The sequence below is a fragment of the Macrotis lagotis genome, chromosome 1, assembly GCF_037893015.1.
Source record: "Macrotis lagotis isolate mMagLag1 chromosome 1, bilby.v1.9.chrom.fasta, whole genome shotgun sequence".
Lineage (NCBI taxonomy): Eukaryota > Metazoa > Chordata > Mammalia > Peramelemorphia > Peramelidae > Macrotis > Macrotis lagotis.
The window spans coordinates 510,737,988-510,755,155 of record NC_133658.1 but is presented as its reverse complement, the minus strand read 5'-3'; the positions used below and the strand labels follow the sequence as shown (position 1 = coordinate 510,755,155).

The window sequence follows — 17,168 nt, the reverse complement described above, 5'->3', positions numbered from 1 at the left end:
ACTTCCTTACCTTGACTGAATTTTGTATTTTCCTGACTGGTTCTCTAATATTTGGATTGTTTTTTTCTTGTCATTGTCAATATTTTCTCCCTGAATTTAGAGCTCTGGAATTTGACTAAAATATTTCTGGGAGTTTTCATTTTGGTATCTCTTTCAGGAGATGATCAGTGGGTTCTTTACATTTCCATACATTCTTAATGTGTAAGATATCAGGGCAGTTTTCCTTGATAATTTCTTAAAAGATGACATCTTGGCTCTTTCTTTGATTGTGACTTTCAGTAATTTCAATAATAGTTTAATAATTCTTAGATTATCTCTGAATCTATTTTTAGTTCACTTTTTTCATTTTGACTTTTGTTTCTTGATGTCTCGTTTAATTTTTAAATAATTAAGATTCTTCAGTGAGCTTTTGCATCTTTTTTCCATTTATGCAGTTTTCTTTTTTAAGGGGTTCTTTTCTTCAGGATTCTTTGTACCTCTTTTACCAAACTGTTAATTCTCTTTTCATAATTTTCTTGCATCACATAAATTTATTTTCCCAGTTTTTTCTCTGCCTTTCTTATCTTTTTAATTCTACCAGTCAAGAATTTTTGTTAATCTTGGGTTCAATTAACACTTCTCTTTGAGGCTTTTTTTAATAGTTGTCTTCAATTGTTATCTTTTGGATTTGTATCTTGGTATTCCATGCCACTGTAGTAGCTTTGTGGTCAAGTTCTTATTTTATTGTTTGCTCATTTTCCCTTCCTATCCACTTCAAATTTTACGTTAAAGTTGGGTTCTGTTTATCCTCAAGTAAGGAAGCACCCAAGCTTCAGACTTTTTAATTAGTTCTGGCATTCTACAAGTTTTCAGTGCTTCCACAGCAGTGTTATCCTGGACCAGGTATGGTCCAGTTCCAGGTCTGCACTCTGTACTCTGGTCTTTAGGAACATCCTGTGCTCCTCTGCAACAAGTGATAGGCCTCTTTTTGGCTCTACAACTATGACCAGGTCTCCTGATCTTCTGCAGCTGCACCTGCTAGTGTGCCTCTTGGCACTGAAGGTGTGACCAGGACCCTTTCCTCCCTTGTGTCAGATCACAAGCTGGACATGATAGATCTTTACTCTGACCTACTGCTGGAGTTTACAGTTAGTGCCCAGTATCTACCAAGGGTCCCTCTAATCACTTTCTAACCCATTACTGTCTCTGGGCTGAGAGATCCTGGAGTAACTGTTGCTATAGTACTAATACCACAACTACTACTGCTTTCCCAGTTGCCTCAAAGGGTCATTGCTAGATATCATAGACTTCTTCTCCTTGAGACCTCCTAGCTTGTCTTGCTGCAGCAATGTCTCTGATCCAAAATTTTATTTGAGGCCTTATTTTAATTTGTAAGGGGATGTTGGAAGAGTTCCTCTGGGTCCCATCCTGTTCATACAAATGTGAGAGAGAGAGAGAGAGAGAGAGAGAGAGAGAGAGAGAGAGAGATCCCAGTGGTCTTATTTTCCATGGAATGATTCTGAACTATGCTTTGGAGATTTGACCCCTTCTGCCCTCTAGAGGCTAAATACAATTAAGTTTGTACCAGTAGAAGGCAAATCCTAGTAGGAATGCTGATGTTTTTTATGTTTTATTTTAAGTTTGAGGTTTGGGACTACAATAAAGTTAAACTGTTTTATATTCTGTAGCTGTCCACACCTATTTTGGTTAATATTGTATTATTATAGTTCCTTTTTTAATCATGTTACCTAAAAGTATAAAGTAACTATTTTCAGTGGTTAAGGCTTTTTGCAATTTTATAAATCATTTTTTAGTGTTATGGAAAAGAATGAAAATTAAATTATATTAAAAATAAATATTCAAGTACAAACAAAGTTTTAAGATATTTTATGTTCTCTAGTTATCCAGATCTAATTTGGATAATTGTGCATTATAATTCCTTTTTTGCTTTTTATGCTTTTGTGGATAAATGTTAAGTTTTTAAAATTTTTTTACTGAAAAAGCATAAAATATTTTCAATGAATTTCTTGCAATTTTTTGAAATCTTTTTTACTGTTATGGGAAAGAATGGAAATTAAATTTTGTTAAAAATTAATATTCAAATACAGGCAAGATCTATATTTAGTGAATTTTTCCTAAATTTTCCTATTATCTTGAGTGAAAAACTGGTTATCTGTTCATAAACAACCTTATTTACATTCATCAATAGAATTTATTGAGTTTAAAATTAGAAAACATTACCACTGTTAATTTAGGAGTACTTTGAAATTTATCATCTTTAATATTTAAGACTAACTACATTTTTTCTGAGATCTAACAGTACATTTTAATTTTGCAGTTGGAAAATAAACGTGATGCTTTCTTTCCTCCTTTACATCAATTCTGTACAAATCCAAACAACCCTGTTACTGTAATACGTGGCCTTGCAGGAGCTCTTAAATTAGGTATGGTTTATTTTTTACTGGTTAACAGAAATGAAACATGAACAAGAGTCATTTGGAATTCTACATTTTAATTGTAATACGCCAACTCTATTATTTGTATTTTGTATATACATATAAAACTTTTTCATTTGTCTGCTACTTCATTACCTTTTCATATTAAGCATCTGTTAATGGGGGAATGTTGCCATGATATTTTTCATACACATATGCAGACTTTTAGTTTCCTATAAGAAGGGATTTGAAATAGCTTTTTTAGTGTTTTTGTGTTTTCTTTTTAAATCTTCCTGAATTAGGATAGAGCATAGTGTGCCCAGGATGTTTGTGAAGTTTAGTTCCTTAATCCCTTACAAATGAAATAGATATTGATTGTTTGAGTGGTTGTGCCTTAAAAAGTGTGTTGAAATAATGTGTTTCAGTAATTTTTCATCCTATGTCTAAATATCACTCAAGAAGTTCATTTATTAATTGAATTGTCTTTTTTTCTTTAATTTTTTGAAGACCTGGGACTTTTCTCCACCAAAACTTTGGTAGAAGCAAATAACGAACATATCGTGGAAGTGAGGACACAATTAATGCAACCCTCAGATGAAAACTGGGACCCCACTGGAACCAAGAAAATTTGGCGTTGTGAAAGTAATAGATCTCATACAACAATTGCTAAGTATGCACAGTATCAGGCTTCCTCATTCCAGGAATCATTGAGGGTAAGTATTTAATTCTGGACAGTTATTCCAGATCTAACAGTAGACTGAAGAATCTGGGAAATTTCATTTTATTTATACTTTTCAAATGTTTATAACCCCTACCTATATAAATTGTCATACTCTTTTAAAGCCTAAGTAGACCTCCAATTTACAGCTTTTAGTGACTGGAAATAGTGAGTTTAATTTTTTATCTATTTCTTAATCATTTTTTGTTTGCAGCTAGACTTTTTCCTTCCAAAATATGAATTCTAAAGGAACTACCTTGTAAAGATGATTCAAAAATAAAAATTCCATTTTTACTTAATACTAGACAAGTTAAAGTTAAGAAGATTTCATCTTAATCTCTTCTATATCCATACTAATCTTTTCTCAACTCTTCATGAAAAATAAATGGAAAATTGTTATCTAATAAAGCAAGGACTATTGTAGTAGAACGTGACTTTTAAAAATACTAGAAAGAGAGATGCTCTTTGTTCCTCCTTCATTTACATGGGCCAACTCACCAACTTTCCTTTTCCTTTTTTTTTTTTCCCTCTTGAATTTCTGAGAGTTATTTGGTTGTTTTGGTGGATCAGAGAAACCTTGGATTTTACAGTGTAGAGAATTCCCTTCTACCACTACAGATCTGCAGTTGATCTGAAATAGAACCATAGAGAATTCCTTGAGGGCACTATAATTTGCTTTTATCCATACAACATGAGAATAAATCATTAAAAGAAAATAATTAAACATTCCTTTAAAAATACAGCACACAGATTTACTTAAGGGTACATTTAAATGCATATATTTATATTCTTCATACTTGTTTTTAAACATGTTATTCATTTATCACAGTTGTTTAATCCATTAAACTAGTGTGTGTATAGTACATGTATATCATTTAAACAGATGCTAAAATTTTTTAATTACTTCTTATAAATAACCTTTGAGCTTTTGTTAATTTAGTTAATGTTTTACTATTTAGAGCTAAATATTTGTACTTATTGTATTTTAGGTTTCTTTATATTTAAAAGTATTATGTAAATTTTTGAATGCAATATTGTAATTGTGTTTTTATACTATTAGAATATAAATTTTCCAGCTGTATGCAACTAGATGCTAATGGCAAACAGCAAGTATAGTTGTCAGAAGATGTTATTTATACAAAAAAAACAGAATATTTTTGAAGAAGAAAAGTTGCAGACATTGAAGGAAGAATGGAAAGTGACAGAAATTAGTAGAAGATAGGCATGTGGGAGGTGATGAAAGGGTGGAAGAAGGAAGAAGTGTGAAGAAAGGGAGAGAAGATGTATTAGAGCAAAAGCAGAGGTTGTATAAGAATAGATAGATAGGAAGGGGCCAATTGTTAAAGAGGAAGGTATTTCAAAACACTATGAAACCTAGAATTCTCTAAATATAGAAGATTTAACTGAATATGTTTAGAAATAAAAAGGTTCCTAGATGAGTCGGTAGAATAGCAAATGTATCAGAGGAAAGTCAGAGGATTTCATTGTAAGATGCCTTGATCAGAATAATTTGGATCAATATATTTGCATTAGAGCATGTAGCATTTATAATTTCCCTCTTATGCTTAACTCTCCTTTAAGGTTTTGTTTGTTTTTGATGGTAGTGATGTTTATCCATTTACAAATAGTGTATGACAGTCTTTTGGTCCTAACCAGACTTTATTCTGCTTCAGCAAGTTCCTGTACAGTTCCTCCAATCATTAGCAAAGTAACATTAACAATAATCAATTCATAGTTAGCCAATCCTACTCTTTTTAGAGATACAATCTGACAGTTTATTGTATTTTCTTGCTGCTACCATGATCCTCCTTTAAGATTCCTTCGGTCTGATTTTAACATCATGGATCATCTTTCTACTTAGCAAGATTGCGATTCCTTCATAATCTACTAAATGTTTTTGGGATTATGTTGAATAAAAAAATCATTACCCTATAGCTAACAAGGGAAAGAGTTATTCCAAACTTAGCCAAGTATAGTCCTTAGATGTCACCATCCCATAGTGAAACCTTTTCAGCCTGCTAGATTTGATCATTCTTTTCTGCTGGTTTAGCCTTGGAAAAATAGGGTCACATGTTATACCTTTAGATACATAGGATTTCCATTGCATTTAGAATATCTTATTTTAAAATGTCATTTCACGGTCATTTGTTTGCATTTTTCTTTCTTTAAAATAGGCTAGTCATATTTTTATATGGCAGAATAAAACTTAATTAATAAAAGTACATATGTAATCTGGTTATAAACCAATCTAATTCCTGAGTTTTAAAACAGACATATATTTCAACCCATAGAAGTTGAATTCTGTGCCATTGGGCTTACTCTTTTATTGATCTTAATTGTAATTGAAATTAGTTGGGTGGTTTTTTAAATACTGCATATACATAGGTGTGTGTGTATGTATGTATGTATTATATAAGTATATATAATTTACACACATTTGAATAATTTTATTGCTAAGTTTCATGTTGGGGCTATCTGTTATAAAATACTAAAAAAACTTTTTAATCATAGGAAGAAAATGAAAAAAAGAGTCATCACAAGGACCACTCAGATAGTGAATCTACTTCTTCAGATAAGTAAGTCATCTTTAATACATGCATCTTTACCATTCAGAAATGCATTCAGTCAATGTATGACATTCTTTTTCTTTACTTCTCACTCCCTTCAACCTCAGCTCTGGAAGGAGGAGAAAAGGGCCTTTTAAAACAATCAAGTTTGGGACCAACATTGACCTGTCCGATGACAAAAAGTAAGTGGCGCTATAATACTTTTTTGTAGCTTAGAGAAACTTTTCCTAGATCTGTGAATTCTCAACAGTTTCCTATTTTGTTTCTATCTTGTTGATTGATCCTCGTAGTTTTTCGTCTGTGTGTGTGTGTGTGTGTGTGTGATTTACAGATCTGTTGTAATTTTCTATTTTTACTTATAAAATGAGGGGTGCATTTAAGTTGATGACTAAAATTTTTCCCTTAGTTTTGAAGATCAGTAGTTAAATTTGTGGCTTATAAAACAAAATGAGTATTGATGACATTATTTTTAAACCACTTAAAAGTAAGTTTAAGCAGGAAAATAAGTTATTTTATATGAACTAGACATTACTTCCTAATCATGACAAAGAGTTAGAGAAGTCCCAGCTGGGGGGGGGGGGGGGGGAGAATCAATATTAAATTCTGATATTCAAGATATCTCATCCTATCTATGCTGTTTCCTTTTTAGTGCCTAACAAAATGTAGGATACTTCATATCAAACTGATTAATTATTAAATTAATGTATTAAAATTTTTATTCTAAATTATAGTCATAATAATATATGTTAAAATGTAAAAGAAAAATCTCTAAAAGTCTTTGTTACATGAGCTGTTGTGTTTTAGTTTTGAAATGTCCCTGCAGAATATTCACCTAAATTATAATGGGGAGGGATTCTAAACATAATCATTTGGAGTTAATAAGTTTTTTCCTATACGGCCAGAATTTAATTAAATAAAAAGTTGGAAGTATTAATAGAATTCTTTTGTTTTAAGTTTTGTTACATTTAGGTATTGGTGATTTTAAGTTATCTGTATAGACATTGTTTTAATAATTTTTCCTCTACTTGTTAAAAAATTTATTTTGTCAAATATTTATTTTAGATTTTCACTTTTGAGCTGCTATTTTGTTATAGGTGGAAGTTACAGCTACATGAGCTGACAAAACTACCTGCTTTTGTGCGTGTGGTATCAGCAGGAAATCTTTTAAGCCATGTTGGTCATACGATATTAGGAATGAATACAGTGCAGCTGTACATGAAGGTTCCTGGTAGCAGGACTCCAGGTAACTTTGTTATATTCATATGGCCTGTGAAATATAAAAATACAAGAAAAAAGTTTTCTACTTAATCATATATCCTTTAGTAGTAGCAATTACTAACACAATAACACCTTAAAGATTTCACAGCATTTTATTTGTTTTGATTAAAGTAATGGTTTGAAAATTTGAGTTGAGGCAAGAATTTTCAAGAATAGTGAACTCAGAACTCCTCTTTGAGATATCTTATATATCAATGCAATAGACTAGATATGTTTTATCTTAAATGATGCAATTATTGGGAATGAAGGGCATAACAAAATGGCAATCCCATCAGATAGATCCCTTGACTTTTCTGGTGGCAAAAAAGTCCAACTAGAACATTATTTTTGCAACTAAAATACTATTCTTGCGATTTGAATAAGTTCCGTCCTTTCTGAGGTCTGATAATTTCTCCCCAACACAAAGTTCCTTGTTTTCTTTTTATCTCAACTGTGACTCTGCTTCTTACTACTACAAGTGTCATCAAAAAGTACTGGATTAAGAGTCTATATCATTTCTCCATGTTCCCCTTCTAATTTTAAAGTTTTGTATTTTCTAGGAAGCCCTTGGTCAACATGAGTATACCCATGCCAAGAGCTGAACTGCTTGCTTTCTCATCACCCTCCTTTCCCATTTCAGTTAAGATACTATCCCAAAGCATCTGAGTCATCCAAGTTGCTAACCTTGACCCTGCATATTCAGGGTAAGGGCAATTAAACTCAAGGCTTTGACAGCTCAATTTTGCGGTATTCCATCTGTTATTGAAAAGAGTTTTGAATTGTTATTGCCATACAATATACTTTGTAAATTTTATATCTTTAAATTATTTTTGTGTTTTTGGGGGGGTTTGCAGGACATTGGGGTTAAGTGACTTGCCAAAGTCAGACAGCTAGGTCTGAGGTGCTGGTGCTCTATCCACTATGCCTCCCAACTGCCCCCAGAGTTTTGAATTGTTAATAAAAAAAAAAATTCTCTGTGGGCTACATAAAAATTTAAAGACTCCTATAGATAAGACATTTGAATAGTTTTTTCAAGTCTTAAACATTCCAAATCTACAAGACCATTGAATGAATTTATAAAAACAAATTATAACAAAAAACAAAGACTTGACCTCTCCCATTCACACTTCTTCTCTTAAGGAAGTCAAACACAAATGAATATTGATGAATCTTGATTTGATTGGCATCTGCTCTATCAATTTGCTTCCCTAGCCTCAATACTAGGAATATAGACATTCAGACTATGTTAAACATTGCAGAATGATTCTAGAATTTCAGAAGTTTCTCAAATCCATCTCAAGATGGACTGTTGAGGACTGTTTAAATATTTCTCTATTTTTCTTCCTGTGGGCATAAAAATTTTCACAATTTTTTTTTGAAAATAATTTTTCTTTCACTTTTCAGGTCATCAGGAAAATAACAACTTTTGTTCAGTTAACATAAATATTGGTCCAGGTGACTGTGAATGGTTTGTTGTTCCTGAAAGTTACTGGGGCGTTATGAATGACTTCTGTGAAAAGTAGGTTTCTGAAGTTAATTATCCTCACAATTATATATGAATTGTAAAAACCACTTCTGCTTTGGTAGCATCAGAAAATATTAGCTGTAAAAGACAGACTCAGTTACTAAATAAGAAATATTTTGAGTGAAATTAAAAATTACAAGAATTGAAGAATATCTTGTAGTGAGAATAATGTCCTAACAACTTACTTTATAAGTCCTCCAGGTTATTAAGTTAGAGTAAGTTAAGGGAGAGGGACCAAAGAAAGACCCCATATAGAAACCTGAAAAACAGGTTTTCCTAACAGTTAAAACAGCATGAAAAATTTGGAATTTATATCTCTGAATAAAATAATCAAGCACTTAAAATTTTAAAAACACAGAAAAGGTCAAACCTATATTACTTTTGAAGTTGATTTTCTGTTACATTCCACTGGCTATGTATAATCAGGTAAAAGAGGACAGGAAGTACTTGATATGATAAATATTCTAGCAGAAAGGAGAGGGCTTCTCCAGGGTGATGCAAAAAGCTTTTCATTGCTCTGTTAGTAAAGCTGCCAGTTTAAAGGATACTTTACTGATACAGTTTACAGGGATCAGAAGCACATTTTTCTTGTTTGGGTCTTTTATAACTTAATGTTTAATCATTAAAAATAGAGTATTTTAAAATATTTTAAATGTTGTTAAAAAGAACTGTAATGATTTTATTAACTTTTAGCACCAGGCATTTTAAGGGAACATCCTGAGATCTTATAATGGGACTGAATTAGGCTTAAATTATGTGTTTATATTACCATTTTGCTCTAAAGTTAATTTTTATGTAACTTAATCTGCTGCTGTTGTGGGATACTTTAATTTCATAAATTCTTAAACTAGAGATGAGTGGATCTCATTTCATATGTTCAACCCATCTTAGGTTTTCCTGAGTTAATCTCAAGAAGAGCCTTAGGATCCAAGAAAGAGAATGAAATAGAAGCCAAGCTAAAAAAAACCCCATAATTTAATAAAAAGATAATTTTAATATTTAACAAAAATATTAATATTTTAATATTTAACTAAATGAAAATAAAACCTAATTAAAGATTTATTTCTCATATGAATGCTTATAAGATGGCAAAAAGAAAGTACTCAGTCAACCAACAAGCATTTACTAAATGGTTATTATGTACCAGGTAATGTGCTAAGCAATGAAGATAGTAAAAGCCTCTTGCCCTCCAGGAACTTATATGTATTTGAAAAACAAATAGAGAAAGTTGTATTTATTAAGTTCTTATTATATGCAAAGTACTCTTCTAAGGAATGAGTATGCTAATACATAAACACACACATACACACAATTTCAGGTATACATTAGATGGAACAGTTCTGTGGTCTTTAGTTACAATGTAGATTTTACTTCATATTCTTTAATGTCATAACCTATAAAAAAAAGTCATACCTATTGCTTACATCATATAGCAAGCATTTTTTTGTCAAAAATTTTCTTTACTGTATCTTCAGTAGCTATGGTTGCAGAACACAGTTATCATCAAACTGCCTTTTCACTAGTGGTATTTCCTTGGACAATCAATGTTGGGACCAAACCGTTAAAGTTTGTGGTTTACTACTTTTTCTGTGGTTCTTAGGCTTACATGCCCACCATAATAGATGACACGTTGTTGTGGCAGATGACACATTATTTTGGCAGAAATGATGAACCCCTTCAACATGAGAGTTGGTTTCTTTCAATGATGGCTATGTGGACCAAGCTTGAAACAAAGTCAGTGAGGACATGACACTTACCAAGATTATTGAACTCTGGATCCTAATGTATCTCCTGGATCTAAGAAGTGGTTTTCAAAGCATTTGCTGCCACCTGTCTTTTGGGGTACCTTGTTCAGCTAGGATGACTTGCCTGTTCCTGTGATGATAGTTGCTTGGCAAGTGGAAAAGAGGAGAGAAAGTAGGGATGATGGGTTCCACTCTCAATAGTTTACTCTCCTGAATGATAGTATGACTGCGTGCAAAACTGGTGATCTGGAAAGCACTGTTGTTATAGCTACCTATGAAATCTGATGTAGATAACAGTGGAAGGTGCTAGTCACTGGGTGATTGGGTGTGGACTCCTACAGAAGACAGTTTTTCATCAGAGTGACAGCATTTCAGTAATGTGAGATTGACAATACAGAAGAAGGGAAATAGAAGTTGAACCATAAAATGCTTGGAGGAGAGTAATGTACAAGACTGTATTGGTAGTTGTGAAGGGTTTTTGTGTGTGTGTCAAGGAGAGGAGTTTATATTTGATCCTAGAGGAAAAGGAGGATGAAACTGACTTTCACTTTAGTAAAATCACTTTGTTGGACAGGATTTCAGATGACACAGGTTTTGTATCTGGCTAAGTGGAAGGATGCTACTAATAAAAATATTCTTCATTTAAAAACTTTTAAAGTTGGAACACTTAGCCCAATCCTATTTTTATGAAATCGACAATTATTTTTACAGTGATTACTGATGTAAAATGTCAATATTGTATACCCCAGTCTAGCAAATAAAGCAGTGGACCTTGTTCAGTCTGAAGATCAGATTTGAACTTGGGTCTTCCTGACTCCAGTCCAAAACCACCCAGCTGCCTCTATTCTAAATCTCTATTTTATTCTAATGCTTCTTGGTTCTTAAAACCCTTAACCATTTGGCCCAAACCTACTTCCCAACATTAGTATCCATTACTCCCCTTTCCATATGCTGTAATCTATCCAAATCAGTCTCTTTGCTGTTCTTCTTAGACAACACTCCATCTTATAATTCCATACCTTCTTAATTGTCTGTTGCTGATAATTTTTATTTGCTTCAAATTGTTGAAATCCTACCTTTAATATCAAGCCTTTTCTGATCATCCTTACTGTTGGTTCCTCCTCCAACTCTGCCTCCCTTCCCAACCATCCCCACTTAATTTGAGGAAAGGGATTTACATTTTTGACTTTGTAGTCTCAGTGCTCTGCACATTGCTTGGTCTATAATAAATGCTTATTGATTGACTATATTTACTTTTTATGTAATATTTATGTATGTATTGTTTCCCCTGATAGAATGAAAGCTCCTATAGAGAAGGAAATTTTTTTGGTTTTGTATCCCCATGTACATGGGGATACAAATGCTTATTCATATATTTATTTATTTATTGACTCAGCAACTCTGTGACCTTTTAAGCAAGTTATTGCAAATCTGAACCTCAATTTCTTTATCTCTAATGAGAGGGTTTGGATCAGATTACTCTCTCAAGGTTCCTTTTAGATGGAACCTTGAGAGAATGAATAATCTGATCCAAATGTAAAAGTCTTTTGCTGTTTAAGTATATTATAATTTGAACTCTTAAGAGTTTTAAAAAGCTTTTTGTTGAATTGATGGCAAAATATTCCTGAATATGTATTTAACCACTAAATGATCTAAAGTCATTTTTAACCTTGGTTATTTTTGAATTGGTCATACAGAGGTACTTGATGTCCTTTTAATATATAACACCCAAAAAAGCCTATTATTTTTTTCATATGTCAATAATTCAAATAGTTGAAGCCTCATAAATACCCTAAAGGGATCTTTCTGCTTTTTCAACCTTACATAGTTTAGGGGGATGTATTTAGCAATAGTCTCAGATTTTATAAGGTAACAAAAAGGGAAAGAATTGGCCAAGAGTCTAGCCCATTATGAAAACTGAAAGAAAATTAAAGTACTCCGAAAAATTGTAGTCACTCTAAAGGGTATGATTAGGCAGTTGATATTTGTGCCATGGAGTTTGAGGAATAGAATCTTTGCCATTGTCTCTGTATGAATAATCTATCCAGTACCCACAGATCGTAACCAGGAATTTTTCACCGAAATATAACTTTTAAAGTATTCGCTTTCAGGTGAAGTCTTTTACATACCAACAATCCATTTCTCATGTAATGGTCTGAGCATTTTTTTAGTTTTGATTTTTTTTTAATATGTTCTGGTTCTAGTAGCAAATGATAAATGTTATTTGTTCTTGTTTTAGAAATAATTTGAATTTCCTAATGGGCTCTTGGTGGCCTAACCTTGAAGATCTTTATGAAGCAAATGTCCCAGTATATAGATTCATTCAGCGACCTGGAGATTTGGTCTGGATTAATGCAGGCACTGTCCACTGGGTTCAGGCTATTGGATGGTGCAATAACATTGCTTGGAATGTTGGCCCCCTTACAGGTATTTTTAAAGCAAATAAAAAGTATGCAAAAAGTTTTAAGATAATAATTCACATCTTGATTTTTTGAAATGTTTGCTTTTCTTCCAGAAAGAATAATCTCACAGGCATAATCCTTGACATCTATTGAAAAATAACCTATTAAAAAATCTGTAGAAGAATCTGTCACTCAGATTGCTTAAAATCTCAATTTGCAGATCAAGAAATTGAATTCTAGCTAACCAATTTCAAACAAATATGGCTAGATTTTAGCAATTCTTTTGCATATAATATATGATCTTAAATACTATGTAAATTTTTAATACTAGTTGAAAACAAAGCAGTGTTACTTTTTTTATTCTTCTAAACTTATTTCAAATAGAAGCTTGAATGTTCCCTCACTTCATTGTAAAACATACAAAATTACAGTGTTCTATTAGTTTATTTTATGTTTTTAAATTAGCGTTTCTTGTATTGGTAAGGTGGTTATATAGCTTTCTCATATTTTTAATATTGTATTGCTTTAAAACAAATTACTTATTTGGGGGGTTTTCCTTCACTTTTAGCCTGCCAGTATAAATTGGCAGTGGAACGGTACGAGTGGAACAAATTACAGAGTGTGAAATCAATAGTGCCCATGATTCATCTATCTTGGAATATGGCGCGAAATATCAAGGTTTCCGATCCAAAGCTTTTTGAAATGATCAAGTAAGTGCTTTGTGAAACTAATAGACTTCTCCTTTGATATATGGAAGAGGGAAAGAATATGAAGTACTTCTTTTTACTAGGTAGAAGGTTAATGTCAGAGGAAGAAATAAGTCTGATCTGAAGCCCTGGGGAAAAAAAAGCACAATGTAATCCAACTTTGTCATAAAAAGAAATAATAGGGGGACCATTTTTCATGCAGATAATAAGTGAGAGAGTCAGGATTCAAATACAGTGTCTCTAAATAGTCCCAGAAACTAGCATTCTCCTTTTCCACTCTACCCCCATTATTATTCATATTTTGTTTTTATTAAAATTTCCATCCTTAGGAAAGAAATGATTATGAATAGACCCTAAGATTATTATTATTCTACTATTATAATTTCTTTTTTTTCTGTTCTTTGTTTTTTTTTCTCTCTTCTCATCCTTCCCCAATCACCCCAATAAGGGTGATTAACTTGGTTGGATGCCCAGTCCAACTAAGTGTCAGGGCAACTGTCCCAACTTTGGTGAAGAGCTAGTTGGTGCAGACTCATAGCAAGATTATCATGTAGACGATCCTAGATAAAGAAAAAAATAATTTAAATAATTGGAAATTAAGTATATGGCATGTTTTTTTTCTAATTGAACAAAATTTATAATATATATTTTATTCTATTAGATTTTGTGGCTTAATGTTGGTGACATAATTTAAGTGAATTTTATCCTGTATGTCTTTTATTTTTATTAGTTCACATATTTTGTAAATTAGCTAATGATTTTTAACAAATTTTAAAAAGTAAAATCGAATGAAAATCAAAGCTAATCTCTAGTACTTCAGTGATTCTGACTTACAACGTGAGTCACTTTTTCAATCAGATGCTACTTGAAAATTATTAATAGTATTGCCTTGCTTTGTATGGAAAATAAAAATGCTACCAAGTAATGCAAATACTTTTTCAGTTTATGGGGGTTTGTCCTACAAAACAAAATAATTTGGTTTTTCTAATAATACATTGCTACTTCTTCCTGTGTTCCATTCTAAACATGCTACATTGAATGTATGTAAAAGAGAAGTACTTATGTGTATATTTCAAAGAGTAGTGTGTTAAAAACAAGTTAGACAGTATTTTATTTTTGAGAGATTTTACTTTAAGTTATAGGATGGGTGCAAATAAAGATCCATAATAGAAAGCATTTATCTTTATATATTCATCTAGATTTCAGTTACTCTTTATAAAAAAATTGGTTGTCATAAAATAATAAAGTAGAGATTATCTAGTTGAGCTCATCTATTACATCTTTTGCTCGAACATTTCTGTATATCAGAGGTTCAGTATTTATCAATGAAACCTTCTAATTGTTAGCAAGTTCTTCATTGATAGAAATATGATCTCAGTGCTATATTACAATAATAGTAATATCTTAATAATATCATTGTGGCACTTGGACTTTTTATCTTCCATCCTAGTTTTTTTATCTTTTATCCTATGTGACAAATTAATCTTCTTTTCCAATTTTTTTTATATGCCAAGCAAGGCAAATGACAACTTCATCATTAGACAGAAACCTGCATCTTCTAACCTTCCACTTGGTCCTTTTTTCTATCTCTTGGCATCATAGGAAAAAATTGCAATCATTAACTTTCACTTAAAATAGTGAATTTTCTATTTTGTCCTCCTCAATCTTCTGTGCTGTAGACTAAACATGCTTTCTGTTTTGACATGTGGTATAGCATTAAAGACTTCCCTTCTGATTCTCATGATACATTAGTGAACATTTATCATTACTATTTTTTTGTTTGTCATAGTAAATAGTTTATTAATCATATCAAGCATGAATAGAAATTTATGATTAAAATTGACAGATATAAGCATGGTTTTTATGCACTGTGAATAAAATTATCAGTGCTTGAATAAATAAAAACCAGAAAGTTTAGGAACCAATGAGGATTTATTAAGCTTGCTAGCAAGTAAACCCCACCCATACAAGCAGAGACTTCCCAAAGGAACAGGAGGACAAGACTTACTTAGGTTTCAGTTAGGCAGGAGGTGAAAGTGGGCCCTGGACGCCTTGATTGAATGAGGCTTGTTACTTTGGATTTTGAATAGGGATATGTAAAGAGAAAAGTTCTTTGAATTACTGCTCCTTGTAAAACAGCCCTATCCATTAGGGTACTTGATGTTTCAGCAGAAAAGAAAGTAAGCGATATGGCAGGGCTGCCCAACAGACAGGGTCAGGGACAAAATAGAAGAACTACAGGCAAAATGGAGTTGCTTTAGTTGTTTCAGCTACCTGTGACACAAAGTAGTATTTTCAGTATATTTATATCCCTAATGAATGAAAAGCACTGGACTGATCTGGAGGAATATAAAGACAGAAACAGTAATCATCTACTTAGGAGAAATAAATTTTAAGGGAGGGTGTAAGAAATGGATTTGGGGCCGGGCTTATTTTTGGTCACACAGCTGTATCAGATACAATGTGCCAAGCACTGTGCTAAACATGGGAAGGTGCAGAGAAAGGAAAAGAGAGCCCCTGCTATTGGGAAGCTCCCAATCTTAAGGAGGGAGATGGCATGCTACCAACTGTGGGCAGGGCAAGCAAGCTTCATATGGGACACTACATTAGGCACTCTTTAAATAAAAGATGAGTGTCTGTAATCAATCAACTCATCTTCAAGCATGCTTTCTGTTAATTCTATATTTTGTTTTTTATGTTTAATATTTTTGTTATATTAAATAATTTTTGACATATTAACCTTTTGACATTTTCTATTCAGTGAACATTGATTAAATATGTTATGCTAAGTGCTGTGATTATGAAGATGAAAATAAAATTGTCCCTTTCTCTTGAGTTTACATTATATGAGTGAGATAATATGTACATAAGTAAGTATATAGAGATAGGAACTAACATTTGGGAACATGAAAAGCTTCACATAGGTGATGCTTGAATTTAAATCCTGAACATAACAAAACAGAATACAGTAAACTCTTCCATATATACAGCAGAACAGAGTGTAATATACATTGGACTAGAAATTTCTATTAGGGCAGCTTGTTTTTCTTTTAAAATTACTTTTACTTTGAAAACTGACCTGTTCTTTAGCCTTTCCTTCTATTTTCTAGAATTTGAGCTGAATCTCAAATGAAGTAACAATGAATTTTATGAAACAGGAGCAAGGATGGAGTTCATTCTAGGCATGGTAGAGCCTGCACAAAGGAATGTAGAAAAGAGAGTGAGTGCTACTTATGAGGAAAAGCACAATGGCCAATTTGACTAGATGGTTGAGTACAGGAGGTGAGGGAATTGTTATTAAATGAGGCTTAAGGGGCGGCTAGGTGGTGTAGTGAATAAAGCACCGGCCCTGGAGTCAGGAGTATACCTGGGTTCAAATCCGGTCTCAGACACTTAATAGTTGTGTGGCCTTGGGCAAGCCACTTAATCCCATGCCTTGCAAAAAAAAAAACCTAAAAAAAAATAAATGAGGCTTAAGTTTATACAAGATTGCTCAGGAAGCCTTAGACTACTATATATCATGTATCATGCTATGCAGGGGGAATGCAAAAGCAAATAGCACCTGCACCTGAGTTTATATTCTAATAGAGGCAATAACGATATAAAGTAGATGCAAGAATATCTAGCAGCTGGGGGAAACAAGGAAAGACTACATGTAGAAAATGATTATTGGGTTCCACAAAAAAGAAATGGGAAAGAGTGCATTCCAAGCATGGAGGAAAATTAGTACAGAGTCATGGAGGAAGGAGCTAGAATGGCAAGGTGACTATAACTGGACCACACAAAAAATTAAGGGAACTGATAAGTATGAAGTTTTATCTGAAAAATTTAGG

At 32.5% G+C, this 17,168-nt stretch overlaps 1 protein-coding gene across 9 annotated transcripts in view; it reads left to right on the top strand.

Moving 5' to 3' along the window:
- The window catches only part of KDM6A (lysine demethylase 6A), a 270,454-nt gene that overhangs the window by 228,136 nt on the left and 25,150 nt on the right, over nt 1–17,168 (top strand). For all 9 annotated transcript variants that reach the window (XR_012474018.1, XM_074214140.1, XM_074214139.1 and 6 more), the window contains 8 exons: nt 2,318–2,423; nt 2,922–3,127; nt 5,644–5,708; nt 5,807–5,881; nt 6,794–6,942; nt 8,361–8,475; nt 12,466–12,653; nt 13,197–13,338. Coding sequence is in view for 8 of the 9 variants with exons in the window: in XM_074214140.1 (XP_074070241.1) it covers nt 2,318–2,423; nt 2,922–3,127; nt 5,644–5,708; nt 5,807–5,881; nt 6,794–6,942; nt 8,361–8,475; nt 12,466–12,653; nt 13,197–13,338 (1,046 nt within the window). In the remaining variant the exon portion in view is untranslated. The remainder of the gene's footprint in view (nt 1–2,317; nt 2,424–2,921; nt 3,128–5,643; nt 5,709–5,806; nt 5,882–6,793; nt 6,943–8,360; nt 8,476–12,465; nt 12,654–13,196; nt 13,339–17,168) is intronic.